General features: G+C 42.4%; 1 protein-coding gene across 1 annotated transcript; it reads right to left on the bottom strand.

Annotated features, from left to right (window-relative positions):
- Positions 1-10514: 10514 nt before the first annotated feature.
- Positions 10515-14380, bottom strand: LOC311121711 (small ribosomal subunit protein uS15). The gene is made up of 6 exons (XM_084196166.1): positions 14323-14380; positions 12561-12609; positions 12206-12284; positions 11612-11781; positions 11048-11148; positions 10515-10585 (listed from the first exon to the last, which is right to left on the bottom strand). The coding sequence occupies exons 1-6, from the start codon at positions 14343-14345 to the stop codon at positions 10552-10554; spliced, it is 456 nt and encodes a 151-aa protein (XP_084052292.1). The 5' UTR covers positions 14346-14380; the 3' UTR covers positions 10515-10551.
- Positions 14381-16471: the final 2091 nt, after the last annotated feature.

Consider the following 16471-nt stretch of genomic DNA (forward strand, 5'->3'; position numbering starts at 1 on the left):
AAACCCAGCCTAAAACCCCAAACAGCAAGCAATGCAGATGTAGAAGCACAGTGGCTAGGAAAAGTAGACTTGTCAGTTGTCATTGTTAGCTTAATTTATCAGTTGGTTTTCAGAGTGGTCTGTTATCTGCTCTGTGTTTTTCTCCCTCTTACAGGGACCCATCTGCTACAAACTGGCAGCCACAGCCTACAGAGTTGATGCCCATCAACAAACATGATGTGAAACACTGCAGAAGGAAATACCCAGCTAGCTAATGCAAATGGCTCTTTACTGAGTGTCTGGGTAAACAAATAAAATACTGTAGCGAGAGTGAATGGTTTAATGTTACTTCTACAAATATAGCACAGCCTGGTATTGGCCAAGAGAAAGGCAAAGACTGACAGAATGCTCTGGTTGATGTGGTGGATTGGTTTTTGGGAGCCATAATAATTTTCTGGATAGAGAAAGTGTGACTTCGGGGATCCTGTCCTCGTTGCCTCAAGACTGTAATCATGCTATACATCTCTGTCACCATATGGTCACAGACACACAAGCCCCTCTCCTGCCCCTTCCCCAGCCACACACACACACACACACACACACACACAACTAATGGAGAGAGTAGGTAGAGGTCTTGCGTATTGGAGGGTGTGAGCTGAATTTCAATAGATTTCTTTCAGTCCTGCTTGGCATTGCCCTTTATTTTCTAAATGATGTGGGCAGAAAGCAAGAGTTAATTGGCATGAGAACTTCAACATAGAGCATCAATATAGCCTGTCAATCTATTGTGATGTCTGTAATCAAATCACAATATATTGTGATGCAAAACTGAACCATACATGTTCAAACACTCCATGCAGGCGTATCCATGGGACAGATGGGAAATTACATCACATTTACATCACATCAGTGTGTGTGTGTGTGTGGGTGTGTGTGTCATAAAGCAGCATCAAGTGTGTGTTCAGTCCTCTCTCTTCCTCAAACACAGATGCTCTAAATAGAAAGAAAGTAAATGAAAAGCTGGATATTATCTAGCTACAGATCCTGAAGAGAAGCAAACATGACCTTTCTCAAAACAATATAGGATTAGGTTGTTGGTCAAACACAATAATATTTTCTCAATGAAGAGAAGTCTCAGATTTAATGAAAAATGCATCTCATCTTTGGGGAGTTCTGTCAAAATAACCAGAAATGTGTTTCAAAGTGCTGGTTTATAATAGGCCTGGGTCATTTCTGTCTGAAACCTAAAGTAAGCATAGGCTACTGGTGCATATGTTAGGCTAAAAGTTTAAAGACAGCAGTCTATCATTTGAAAAAACTATAGATAAATTACTTAATAAATCATAATAAAATGGTCCTGAAAAATAACAATTAGTGGTTGGCAATGACATTGCAATATACTGTATCATATAAAGCCTGAATAGTCTAACATAGCAGAAATCCCTGTGACTAAACATTTGCATGAAGTAGTAGGCTATGCTATGCAGCATTTGTTATCGTTTAGCCAGTAGCCTAATAGTCTCATATGAGGCTAGTCAGGAGCAATAGGCTACTCTGTGACATTCAGAAATGATCAACCAAATCAGCAAACCAGTGCGTTGTGTCCTAGTGCAACATTGTATCCATGAACACCTGGGGTATTTTTATGTGTAACGGTGAGAAAGAAAGTGATGGCTTGCATTGCAACGTCATCATTGCTCAGCCCGCTGCAAATGATGCATTTAAAAGACTGCATGCCTTCAAGCGTTCTACCCACACATCAATACGCGTTGGGACAGGACAGTGTTTGTGTGTAGCCCACAGCTATGAGCCATTTGAGCTCGAATCGGACGTTATTGGAGTCACGCACATCCCATACATTAACAACATAAAGCTGCACTCACTTAATGAAGTAGCTGGCCCCCTCGTCCGAGAATCCTTCTTCCCATCCCAGTGGTAAATCTAAAACATGAATACAATGGGCTACGTGAATCTTTACATATCTAGAAGCGGTAGACTAAAGCACAATGTGCACACCAGTCATGAAAAATCGTAGTATTAATTCCTGCGCGTACCTGATCGTATCATGTGTCCAGAGTTGACAGGTTCACCCGTACGGGGATGGAGCCAAGTAGTGCTGTGAGTTTTATCACTGAAAGAAACAGACACCTGTTACTGGACGAGGATAACGTGAATAACTGCATAATTAACCCGTTTCATCAGTAAAACTTAAATTTAAAACATCACAGTGCATGCTCACTTGATGAAGAAGACCCTGCCATCTCGACAGACTCCATAGGACCAGTGGTCAGGTAGAGTGTCCCGCACGAGCGGTGCCGCCATGATCCCGGCTTCTTGTTCAAGCTATTTCATTCTCTTCTTCCCTCCGCAGAGTTTTCAGTCCAATGATCACCGCTAGGGCTGCAGACTTTTAAAGGGGAAGACCAAACTTGTAAAAAGTCCTAAAGCCAGCGCGTCTTTGTGCCATTTTTAGCCGACGAAAAAGGGGGGTAGCCATACAAAAGCGTGCGTGGTTGGCTGTGGTTGAATCAAATGCGGTGCGTAAAACATGGCTCTCCAATTCAATCAGGCGCAGTATTGTTATGCATCACAAGGGTTAAACTACAGTAATTACACATAAGGAATGCGTTGAAAAGATTTCTTCATTAACGCCCTGTTATTTGAAAAGATTAACATTCCCAAACAACAGTCCATCACACGCACATTCCAAAACTCTACTGCAAGATTTTTCCTGCAATAATGATGTGTCACCTACGGTAGCCTAACCTACAGATGATATAACCTATCCTGATGAATCTAAGATAGCCTTTAAGACTATGACCTGTGGAACAAACAGGTAACTGGCAAGATAAAGGCAACACCAACATATAGTGTCTTAATAGGGTGTTGGGCCACCACCAGCCGCCAGAACGGCTTCAATGGGCCTTGGCATAGATGTGTCTGGAACTCTATTGGAGGGATGCGACATTCCATCATTTGGTGTTTTGTTGAAGGTGGTGGAAAGCCCTGCTCCAGAATCTCCTATAAGTGTTCAATTGGTTGGAGATCTGGTGACTGAGACATACTATGCTCCTTTGAGACCCCTTTTTCAAAGTCACTGAGATCTCTTCTTCTAGCCATAGGTAGCCAAAATAATGGGCAACTTGTCAATTTTATACATGACCCTAAGCATGAAGGGATGTTAATTGCTTAATTAACTCAGGAACCACATCTGTGTGGAAGCAATGCTTTGGGAAAAAAGTATTTGGGAAAAAAGTATTTGATCCCCTGCTGATTTTGTACGTTTGCCCACTGACAAAGACATGATCAGTCTATAATTTTAATGGTAGGTTTATTTGAACAGTGAGAGACAGAATAACAACAAGAAAATCCAGAAAAACGCATGTCAAAAATTTTATAAATAGATTTGCATTTTAATGAGGGAAATAAGTATTTGACCCCTCTGCAAAACATGATTTAGTACTTGGTGGAAAAACCCTTGTTGGCAATCACAGAGGTCAGACGTTTCTTGTAGTTGACCACTAGGTTTGCACACATCTCAGGAGGGATTTTGTTCCACTCCTCTTTGCAGATCTTCTCCAAGTCATTAAGGTTTCGAGGCTGACGTTTGGCAACTCGAACCTTCAGCTCCCTCCACAGATTTTCTATGGGATTAAGGTCTGGAGACTGGCTAGGCCACTCCAGGACCTTAATGTGCTTCTTCTTGAGCCACTCCTTTGTTGCCTTGGCCGTGTGTTTTGGGTCATTGTCATGCTGGAATACCCATCCACGACCCATTTTCAATGCCCTGGCTGAGGGAAGGAGGTTCTCACCCAAGATTTGACAGTACATGGCCCCGTCCATCGTCCCTTTGATGCGGTGAAGTTGTCCTGTCCCCTTAGCAGAAAAACACCCCCAAAGCATAATGTTTCCACCTCCATGTTTGACGGTGGGGATGGGGTCATAGGCAGCATTCCTCCTCCTCCAAACACGGCGAGTTGAGGTGATGCCAAAGAGCTCGATTTTGGTTTCATCTGACCACAACACTTTCACCCAGTTCTCCTCTGAATCTTTCAGATGTTCATTGGCAAACTTCAGACGGCCCTGTATATGTGCCTTCTTGAGCAGGGGGACCTTGCGGGCGCTGCAGGATTTCAGTCCTTCACGGTGTAGTGTGTTACCAATTGTTTTCTTGGTGACTATGGTCCCAGCTGCCTTGAGATCATTGACAAGATCCTCCCGTGTAGTTCTGGGCTGATTCCTCACCGTTCTCATGATCATTGCAACTCCACGAGGTGAGATCTTGCATGGAGCCCCAGGCCGAGGGAGATTGACAGTTCTTTTGTGTTTCTTCCATTTGCGAATAATCGCACCAACTGTTGTCACCTTCTCACCAAGCTGCTTGGCGATGGTCTTGTAGCCCATTCCAGCCTTGTGTAGGTCTACAATCTTGTCCCTGACATCCTTGGAGAGCTCTTTGGTCTTGGCCATGGTGGAGAGTTTGGAATCTGATTGATTGATTGCTTCTGTGGACAGGTGTCTTTTATACAGGTAATACACTGAGATTAGGAGCACTCCCTTTAAGAGTGTGCTCCTAATCTCAGCTCGTTACCTGTATAAAAGACACCTGGGAGCCAGAAATCTTTCTGTTTGAGAGGGGGTCAAATACTTATTTCCCTCATTAAAATGCAAATCAATTTATAACATTTTTGACATGCGTTTTTCTGGATGTTGTTGTTGTTATTCTGTCTCTCACTGTTCAAATAAACCTACCATTAAAATTATAGACTGATCATTTCTTTGTCAGTGGGCAAACGTACAAAATCAGCAGGGGATCAAATACTTTTTTCCCTCACTGTACTTTGTATCCCTCATTTACTCAAGAGTTTCTTTTATTTTGGCAGTTACCTGTAAGGTTATGGAACATTAGTGCCACTTTCATGTACTAGTTGGAACTAGGAAACTCATTTCTGACTTGGCTAATTGGTTGTAGTTATATACTTGCCGCCAGGGGTGTCATGCACCCCAAAAATCTAAGGGGGCACAAAGTGAGTGAGGAAGGCTGGGGGGTGGTCCGGAGCGGAGCTAGGCCCCCAGACCCCAAAAATCTAAAGGGGCTAGGCTAGGCCCCCCTACCGTAAATTGGAGAATTTTGCATTTTTCATTATGCTTAATTATATGTAAAAAAATAATATATATTTTTTTTTAAGAAACATGCTTCTCTGCATCTCTGCTAAAATCTGGGTAAAAGATTCAAAGGAATGTGAGTCTTATTCAGTACATTTAGTTATTGCTTGCTTTTCTAAAGTCTACCAACCTTGCCAGCAGGCATGGCAGCTAAGATAGTTAGACAATCTCTAACTTGATAGCCTGAAATGGCTTCTTGGTAGCTAGTTACGAGGCTGGGAGATTGGGAACCTATCTGAGCTAGCTACATCCAACTTCATAAAATTGCTAGGTGGCTACTACAGAGAAACAACAGGACAAATCTGATGGGCATGATGCCTCTGCGTGCCACTTTCAACCAGTTAGCAAGTAGTACAGTTTCCTAGTTACAACTAGCATGTGAACGCGGCATATGTATGTATAAGTTGGCCATAAATACAGTTAGGGCATTATAACTTATACAAAGTTTGCATTGTTCATTTATAACACAGGACACATGAGAAGATTGTGTTTCCTTCTAGTGTGGTGCAAAATACATAGCACATAATGAACTATTCAACTTGGTCTGCAAAATGTATCTCTCTTTCTAACATATTACATTTAAAGATGTAGGATCTTAATTTGAGCCAGTTTGCTACAGCAGGAAATGTGAATTATTATATGGATTATAATTAATGGACGTTTTTGTAGGGGTTGATACATTTTTCGTTAGGCCAAATCAAGTCTGAAATTTCAAAGTGGAAATGACAAACTTTAGAAGCATTTTAAAAACTCAAATAGGGTGAATTCGGAATGAGTGGGACATCATATAAACTGGGACAGCTTAATCATGACGCATTTATTTATTGGTCTGACAAGAGAAAATCAAAACTGTTGTTACTAAGCCTTTGCAGAGAAATCACATGATCAGAATCAGGTCAGAAAAAGCTTCAAACAGGAAGCTCACCCCACGCTGCAGCACCCTCAGCACCCCTACTTCCCACGGCTATGGAAACATCTAGAGGATCTCAGAAATGTATCATGTGTTGGGTTAATATGTTGGATAGATGTCGAAAGAGGTTACAGAAGACAGAAATGCAAAACGTGTCCTACTTATTCCAAATTAAAATGCTGTGCAGTGATCAAATTACGTCTATATCTGTATAGGCTATGTAAATCTGTATTTCTTTAATGGTAAATATTGCCTGAAGCTGTACTGTCAAAATTGTATACTGACAGAAATGTCCACAAATATGCCATCTAGCTGTGCTGTAATGGGACTATTATCTCATGCCTTACATTGTCCTCACAGTCCTCACACCCCAGGTCCAGCAGCTATCAGGTTTCTCTGAGTGAGAGACTTCCCAATAACAAAAATACACTGACAAGGCAGGACCTCTCTCAAGAGCAGGGCAAGTTCACAACATAAGAAGAATCAACTGCTCAGGAGGCCATTGTTGTCGTCAGAGAAAGGCTATTAATAGCCAGCTTTATTGTGTGGTATGGCTGACCATATGTTTAATGGCAGTAAGTGAATTAATGATGCATCTACGATCAGACTCTCTCTCTCTCTCTCTCTCTGTGTGTTTGTGTGTGTGTGTGTGTGTGTGTGTGTGTGTGTGTGTGTGTGTGTGTGTGTGTGTGTGTGTGTGTGTGTGTGTGACCGTGTATGTGGCATGTACACAACAAGCTGGTTTAGCTGTGGATCTGTCAGCTTCACATCTCTCTCACTGCAGCTGCAGACCTTAAGGACAGAGAGCCTTCCCAACCATGACACATTACAATAACGCTTACACTGCATCAAACGGACCTGCCCAATTTCCTGATGCTGCCCATAAATTTAACTTGGGGGTGTGTGAGGCAAAACTCAAAGTCACAGTACAGATTACACAGCAGGCTACGTCTCCATAAGTAAAGAGGGAAAAGAGCTGTATCACTGGACAGCAAAAAAGGAAGACATCAACATATAATGTCTGGCCTCTCTCCAATGTCTTTATGACAACCTTTATTTTTTACTATAGTCATTTGAATGTCACGTATTCCTCATAATTCAGAATGAGTGGATTACATCTCAATAGATATAGTACTGCCATCAGGCCTTTTTTACTAAATGTAATGCAGTGTTAATCTAAACCGGTTCTTACTGAACACAGTCTCCTGGTCCAATACATTTATAAAACAACTAAAAGAAGAGAAATAACTCTCCTTATCCTCGTGGGCTTCCTGTTAGGTAAAGGTTATCAATCTCCTTCCTTCCTGGACTAACCCAAAGTACACTCCCAGGGAGTAGAAAGCATCAAACACCCCACTGCAATATAAATATTTGATCACTGAATCCCTTTGGAGGAGGCTTTGCTGGCCTGTCCCCCATTGGTTTGATGCACTGTTCCTCTGGAAAGTTGGTGTGAAATCAAACACACTTCTTCTCAAAACCCATTTGACTACAGATATTATACATCAAACCAGCTCTTTTTTAAAACCTACCTTGATGAAAAAAGTAAGCCTGATGTTGAAGAAAATGTTGAAGGCTGGCATATTGAGGTAGTGTTTCCGTAGTGGTGGTGATCTGTCTTCATTGCTGACTCTGCAAACAATAGGTGAAGTTAGGTGAGCCAAATACCATGCTATTGTTTCATTTATTGTATCAGTATAACACACACAAATAAGCATTTGAAAATAACTTTGGTACATTTCTGTGGAACATAAAGAATAACTTATTCTTGCTGATGAGTGACAGGAACTCTCAGAGCAGCGATGTTATGCTGCATTCACATGCTAGTTGGAACTAGGAAACTGTAATTTCTGACTTGCTAACTGGTTGAATGTGGCACGTGTATAACTACAACCAGTTAGCAAGTTGGACATTTCTGAGTTTCCTATTTCCCACTAGCATGTGAACGCTGCATTAGGCATTCAGAGCAAGGCTGCTGAGGGAGAGGGCCAGCACTGAGTGGTTGACAGCTCTCTGACCCCATGGGACCACAGTTATAGAGTCCTTGGACAACTCTCCTGACACTCTGCCTTTCTCATTCCACTGAATCCCCCTGCAGCAACTCAGTCCTGGAGACACCCCACAAACTCTGAAAAACTGTATCTGCAAGTAGCAGTCTGAGGGGGAAAAAACATAACAATTTTAACTGGGATCAGTCGCTGCACTGTACTAAGTCTTCTACACTGGTGTGGTGTGCATTCCCCGAAAGCATTTCAAACAGAGAAAAACTCTCCAAACCATGAACCCTGGGGCAGAGGGGGCCATAACACTGCAGTCCCCAGTCAACCTTTCTCCACTATTCGCTCTCTCCCTCTATCTCCCTCTCACACAAAGTAGTGATGCACAGTCCTGCGCAGCTCTGCAGTATAGGCGCTGCTGCTGCTGATTCCTGCCTCTCCACTGCCAGAGGCTCACAATGCAGCAAGGTGACTCAATGTTATCGTCCTCTCCTAGGAGGCAGCAGCTCCGGCTGAATCAGTGCTAGCTGAAGGGGCTCTGCAGCAAATGCAATAAAGATCTCTTCCACTTTCTTACCAGGCAATCTGATATCACACCAAGATGGCATTTCACTCCTCAGGCACTAAAACCATGCCCCTGTCCAACACAGATACTGATACAAAATCAATACAATGTGTGACACCTTCATTACCCGTTATTCTTTTAGCAGAATAAAGCTAGCCTAAGCAATGCATGTTAAATCTCCAGAAAAAAAGGATCACAGAACAGCCCACCCCAGCCCTTAATAAAGCTTATATTTATAGACTACTGTTTTCAAGGAACTTTAGGAACCATATTGGTAATATGATCTTAGACAATAATATTTTATTTGATTACTGATAGCCAAAATGTAGACATGTAAACCAGAGGCTATCACATATTTACAATGATTTATTATTATTATAGAATTAAAGATTAATATATTAGTCTAATCATATGAATAATACCTTGGGGGGGGGGAACTCATGTCATAGAATAAAAGTTGAAGGTGATGTTGAAGTGAATCATCTTCTGGCAGGTGTATGGTTCCATCTGGATGGAGAGTAAGTACAGCTTCCAGGTCCTGCACTCAGTCTCCCCAGAGGGGCCAAATGAGCAGGGCTGCTGGGTGAGAGGTTAGGCTCCGTTAATCAGACTACTGCTTCCTGGCAGTCTTAAGGATTGTGGGTTTACGAGACTGCTAGTGAAGAGTAGTCTTTGTGGCCTGTGGTGCACCTTTTAATAACATAACCACCAACCCATGATAAATCTACCAGTTGCACGTGCAAAAACATGCCTGCAGAATTCAACTGCTTCACAAACATGTACCATCAAAAGGAGTAACTTCAGGCATTTAGCCTTTAAGGGGATTTGTTTGGTTCAGTGTAATTTAGCAGTTAAATGCTGCCCTCTTCTGGTAATATTGTGCATTATGACTGATCACTTCCCTGCAGTGGTATTTTTCCATTATTAAGCCATCAATATATTAATTTAGCCTCTAAATGCCACAGAACAAAGGGTTCTCATTGATTGCATGTGTAGGCCAAGTCTGTTAGATCGCGTCTCCACCTTCTCTTCCCTGCTGCGAGTCAGAGCTGGGAGGCAGCCTGGAGGGCACAGCAGTCTTTACACCACTGCACCAGGTTGCCTAGGAACCAGAGCCTCTCCATCCAATTATATAGAACACATTTAACAAGGTAACATACATCTACACTTGTGTTTATATAATACAAATGACTTTGAAATACTAAGGGAAATGTTTATTCAATTAAAACATTCAATATAATTGGTTAGCCATCATTAGCAATAACAAGGGATTTTCCTTTATTCTCTGGGGATTTTTCCATCTACACTATACTGAACAAAAATATAAATGCAACAATTTAAAAGATCTGAGTGCATAGAAGGAAATCAGTCCATTGAAATTCATTGCGCCCAAATTATGGATTTCACAGGACTGGGTAGGGGCGCAGCCATGGGAGCCAAGCCCAGCCAATCAAAATGAGTTTCTCCCCACAAAATGTATTAGACAGAAATACGTGGTATTAGACGTGGTAACGTCTGCGGTTGGATGACACTCCCTCAAAACTTCTGACATCTGTGGCGTTGTGTTGTGTGACAAAACTGCACATTTTTGAGTGGCCTTTTGTCCCCAGCACAAGGTGCATCTGTAATGATCATGCTGTTTAAATCAACTTGATATGCCACTAAAATGTCAAAGAAGCAAAGCTCACTATGAGGGATGTAAACAAATTTAGGCACAACATTTGAGAGAAATAATATGTGTGCATATGGAACATTTGAGATTTTTCATTTCAGCTCATGAAACATGGGACCAACACTTTAAATGTTGCTTTTATAGTTTTGTTCAGTATAAGTACCATCATGTGTACTTTCACCACCCTTTACAGACGACCCCCCCGAAACAGAAACACAGACAAGATCCTTCCAAATCCATCTTTATTTGTGAAAAATACTCCTTATGCCACCAGAGCAGAAGCAGTAGAGGATTCGCTGTGGATCAAGAGGGAAAAGGGATTAGTAAAGGAAAAAGCAGTGTAATCAACCGAAAAGTTGAACGTCACCAATTCTAACAATAGAAGCAGTCGTATGTTGATGATCCGGTCTGAAGTCAACACGTGTGTACATTTGTTGGTATATATTCTCAGCCTGCTTGAGACTGATAATTATCCAGTTCAGGTAATGCCTCTGGCAGTCAGTAAGAATCAAAAAACCACTGAGTGGCATGGAGATGTATGAAGGGGACTGGCAGGTTGGCACAGAACAGCCACTCTACTAATTTACCTCCAAGGTTTATCTAGCACATAAGAAATATCTCCGCTCTTACAAGGGAAGAACAGGACAATGAAATGTGCCATTTAGTGAGCTAACAAACAAACTGAAAATATGAAGAGTAGGTACTATGCCTTCATGCTGGCTTGGTCTCCCTAAGGCCAATAAAGCTGTAATACGTACTACTTCCAGTTGGGAGCAAGGACTCTCTTGGTCTTGTAGTAACGGGCCAATCTGTGGATTCTGCTTTCAGTGAGAATCAGACGGAACTTGGCATCCTTGTCCTGTAAGAAGAAGAAAAAACTAGAGTTAACCAGCCCTTCCACAGTCAAAAACCTCAAACAGTCAATGGCAAAGGCGGGTATTACAATTGAGTTAACTTGTGCACTACATGGTTTGCCTCCCCAGTCATAGCCCAGAGGCTCTGGGAAGACGTAGGAATATGCAGGACGCCGTCCCCACCAGCCCAAAGGCTGGGAACAGGCTTGCTGTACAATGTTGTGGAACGGGACTGTACATCATGGCACTGTATAGTGCTACGCTCCCATAAGCCACTTGGACAGAGCCATGCAAGAGCAACCTCACCGGATGTCCACATTGAGCAATCAATCAATACATTTTTTACAGCAGGGCACAATTTAGTTGGATTTTCAAACAGTACGTTTTGCTTGAGTTCCTGGTGGTTTAACAGTCTCTTCCCTCCCTGGAAGTGAACTGGAGACAGACATGTAGAGGAGGCCCTTTTACCTTTCTGTTCCTCTCCAGATGCTTCCTTATAGCGACAGCCTTCTTGATGAGGTGGTACAGATCCTCAGGCAGGTCAGGGGCCAAGCCCTTGGACTTGAGGATCCTCAGGATCTTGTTTCCAGTGACGAAGCGCACCTGGGCAACACCATGAGAGTCCCTAAGGATCACACCTGGAGAGAGAATAACAGTAGTGTCAGCCTTTTCTAACTTCCCCCCTGTGGTTTGTACTTTGTGTGGGGGTCAGCCAAACTCGAAATGGGTTGATTGTAGAAAAATAGACACGACAATCCTTTGTACTTTTGTTCTTAAAGGATGGCGAGGAAGAAGAGAAAATGTGAGTAACAATATGCATAGGACAACAGCCTTGGTAAATAATCTGGAATGATAGTGTTGAACCTTGAATTCACTTTCAACGGCACAGCAGCTTCAGAGAAAGGCGACAAGGTACGTGTTGATTTTAGCACACCTGACAAGATCATACCATTCATTTGATATGGCCTTTGGGTTGGGGTGCATTAGTCATTGCCACTTCATGAACTGAGAAGACAATCTCATGAAAGGCCTGGACAGTATAGAAATGAACAAGGTCCTTACCGATCTGAGAGGGAGAAAGACCCTTCTTGGCGAGCTTGAAGATCTGCTCTTTGACATCATCAGATGTAACCTTCAGCCACTGTAGAACAACATTTGAGGATGAGACTGATGTCCCCTTTGTCCACTGAGCCTTCTATTCACAGTAGTGAATCTATCCTTTGTAGTTTAAGTTCGGTATTTAGCTAGACTCAGCAATATGACATGCACATTCCAGTGAAAGTTGTATCAATGATGATACATTGGCAAACCATGTAGTCACATTACAGGGTTGACCAGATTCATAACCATATTTTACAAACAGATAGTTAGACCCCAGTTGACCATCCAAAAGTTTAATGACCAACTAGATACTTACGGTGGGCACACTGCGTCTGTAGGGAAGTGCAGACTGGGACAGGCCCTTGCTGAAACAGAAGGAAAGTAGCTCTAAGTCGGTAGCTAGCTACATCATGATGACAAACCGCCATGGGCTGCTAAAGCCACGTTTGGACTTGAAATAATGCATTTCAACTAGCTAGCTAGTTATTTAGCTAGTGCAGTACTCTAACTAGCTAGCTACCTAGTGCAGTACTGTGTAACTAGCTAGCTACACTATATACAAAAGTATGTGGACACCCCTTCAAAATCAGTGGAGTCAGCCATTTTAGCCACACCCGTTGCTGACAGGTGTATAAAATTGAGCACACAGCCATGCAATCTATAGACAATCAATGGCCTTACTGAAGAGCTCAGTGACTTGCAACGTGGTAGTCATAGGATGCCACCTTTCCAACAAGTCAGTTCGTCAAATTTCTGCCCTGGTCAACTAAGTGTTGTTATTGGTAAGTGGAAACATCTAGGAGCAACAACGGCTCAGCCGCGAAGTGGTAGGCCACACAGGACAGCGGAGTGCTGAAGCATGTAAAAATCTGTCCTCTGTTGCAATACTCACTACAGAGTTCCAAACTGCCTCTGGAAGCAAGCACAAGAACTGTTCGTCGGGAGCAAAATTAAATGGGTTTCCATGGCTGAGCACCCGCACAAGCATGCCACCATGACCACCATGCGCAATGCCAAGCGTCGGCTGGACTAGTGTGAAGCTAGCCACCATTGGACTCTGAAGCAGTGGAAATGCATTCTTTGGAGTGATTTAATCAAGCTTCACCATCTGGCAGTCCGAGGGACAAATCTGGGTTTGGCAGATGCCAGCAGAATACTACCTTTCCGAATGCGTAGTAGCAACTGTAAAGTTTGGTGGAGGAGAAATAATAGTCTCTGGCTGTTTTTCATGATTAGGGCTAGGCCCCTTAGTTCCAGTGAAGGGAACTCTTAACGCAACACCACACAAGGACATTCTATGCTTCCAACTTTGCGACAACCGTTTGGGGAAGGCTCTTTCCTGTTTCAGCATGACAATGCCACCATGCACAAATCGAGGTCCATACAGAAATAGTTTGTCGAGATAGGTGCGGAAGAACTTGACTGGCCTGCAGAGCCCTGTCCAACAGGTAGACAATGGTGCTCACTGTAACTGTTGAGTAGTCCCCTGTAGCTCAGTTGGTACAGCATGGCGCTTGCAACGCCAGGGTTGTGGGTTCGTTTCCCACGGGGGACAGTATGAAAAATACATGCACTCACTAACTAAGTCCCTCTGGATAAGAGCGTCTGCTAAATGACTAAAATGTAGTGTACCTAGCTAGCTTTAGGTAGAAGCTATGGCTAACTAGCCTACACTACGCTAACATTAGCATTGGCTTATGCTAATAAAGTAATCTGGTTTAGGCCGAATTGATGGTAACCAAATACAAATTTGATCGAGTGGGTTCATTGTTACCATTCCAGTATCAGCGCATATATAACTAAATATATATAATTATATGAACCATTTAATTATTCTAAATGACTAAGCCATCGGCTAAAAGGGCAGGACTGTGTGCGCGGCCATCATGTCACTGTGTCCGTTGCGGCAGAACGCTAGTTGTTAGCCAGCTAGCTAGCTAGAAATCATTATAGTGGAAATATTTGACCAAATGTGTCCACAAAACATATGTTGGGGTTGATGAGGTACTGTAAAAAGGTCCAGCTACGGATAACAAAAGCCAATATGCTTATTATTTCCGAATGAAATACATGCTTACCCAGGAGCGTGCATACGACCCATGATGGCGTTCTAAGCGAAAAGAAAGAGGCAGAAAAATGTGCGGCCTTTCGGAAGTAAAGCTTTGAATCGGAAGTGACGTAGGCTGAAGGAAAATTTCTTTTTTGGTGATATTTTTATCTATGGTAGGACTCATTTAAATAAAAATGGCTATTGTGTTTCATATCGACCACGAAATGGGTGATATTTTGTATATATGCATAATTATATTATGAAACTTAAAATAGCATCAGTGCAATAAAAAATAGCTCCTGTGTGTGTGTGTTTATTTTTCTTCTGTTGTTGTTTATGTGACATGTTTGTTTTTCAAGTAAACTACACCTGTGGTAGTCCCTATAAAATGAAAACTATTGTAATAGTTAGTAAAGCTTGTAATCTATGTTTTTTGCTACTTTCCATATCATTGAACCAGTTAATCGTACTACACCGGCTCCGACGCTAGGGAGGAGGTCAGAGACCTGGCCGTGTGGTGCCAGGATAACAACCTCTCCCTCAACGTGATCAAGACAAAGGAGATGATTGTGGACTACAGGGGGGAAAAAGAGGACTGAGCATGCCCCCATTCTCATCGACAGGGCTGTAGTGGAACATGTTGAGAGCTTCAAGTTCCTTGGTGTCCACATCACCAACAAACTATCATGGTCCAAACACACCAAGACAGTCGTGTAGAGGGCACGACAAAGCCTATTCCCCCTCGGGAGACTGAAAAGATTTGGCATGGGTCCTCAGATCCTCAAAAAGTTCTACAGCTGCACCATCGAGAGCACCCTGACTGGTTGCATCCTCGCCTGGTATGGCAACTGCTCGGCCTCTGACCGCAAGGCACTACAGAGGGTAGTGCGTACGGCCCAGTACATCACTGGGACCAAGCTTCCTGCCATCCAGGACCTCTATACCAGGCGGTGTCAGAGGAGGGCCCTAAAAATTGTCAAAGACTCCAGCCACCCTAGTCATAGACTGTTCTCTCTGCTACCGCATGGCAAGCGGTACCGGAGTGCCAAGTCTAGGTCCAAAAGGCTTCTTAACAGCTTCTACCCCCAAGCCATAAGACTCCTGAACTGCTAATCATGGCTACCCAGACTATTTGTATTGCCCCACCCCCTCTTTTACGCTGCTGCTACTCTGTTTATTATCTATGCATAGTCACTTTAACTCTACCCACATGTACATACTACCTCAATTACCTTGATTAACCGGTGCCCCCGCACATTGACTCTGTACCGGTACCCCCTGTATATAGTATTATGTGTTCACCCATGGGATAATAGCCTCCCTATTTTACTGCTGCTCTTTAATTATTTGCTATTTTTTATTTTTTACTTATCTATTCTTACTTAACACATTTTTTTATTTTGTTAAAAACTGCGTTGTTGGTTAAGGGCTTGTAAGTAAGCATTTCATTGTACGGTCTACACCTGTTGTATTCGGCGCATGTGGCAAATAACATTTGATTTGATTTATAGTCTGACACTTGACCATGGACTGAATGTCTGACCTAATCTCCTGACTAATTTGGAGCATAATCTAAGGAAAACCCTAAACTTATCATACATGTGAAAGAGACAGAGGCTGACAACTAAAATATTCTGATTTTATTAAAATATTCTGATTTAGGACATCAATCATTTCCTGAGCATTTTAAGGAAATTTGAAGTTGACTGATGGCTAATCTTGATCCACTTGACAAATAGAATGCATATGTCATCATTCATCATGTAACAACACCTGCCCTCATAATGATGATGATGAAAATGTCATAATCATAGAAATAGAATGATTCTAATTCTAATGACTCATTCTAATTCTATGGTCATAATAATGATTGTTTATGGATAAAATAGCCCAGAGCCATGTACACTGAAAAAAATATAAACGCAACATGTAGAGTGTTGGTCCCATGTTTCATGAGCTGAAACAAAAGATCCCAGACATTTTCCATATGCACAAAAAGCTTATTTCTCTAAAATGTTGTGCACAAATGTCTTTACATCCCTGTTAGTGAGCATTTCTCCTTTGCAAAGATAATCCATCTACCTGACATGTGTGCCATATCAAGAAGCTGATTAAACAGCATTATCATTACACAGGTGCACCTTGTGCTGGGGACAATAAATGGCCTCTCTAAAATG

Source organism: Coregonus lavaretus (genome assembly GCF_964263955.1).
Source record: "Coregonus lavaretus genome assembly, contig: HAP1_SCAFFOLD_1777, whole genome shotgun sequence".
Classification (NCBI taxonomy): Eukaryota; Metazoa; Chordata; class Actinopteri; order Salmoniformes; family Salmonidae; genus Coregonus; species Coregonus lavaretus.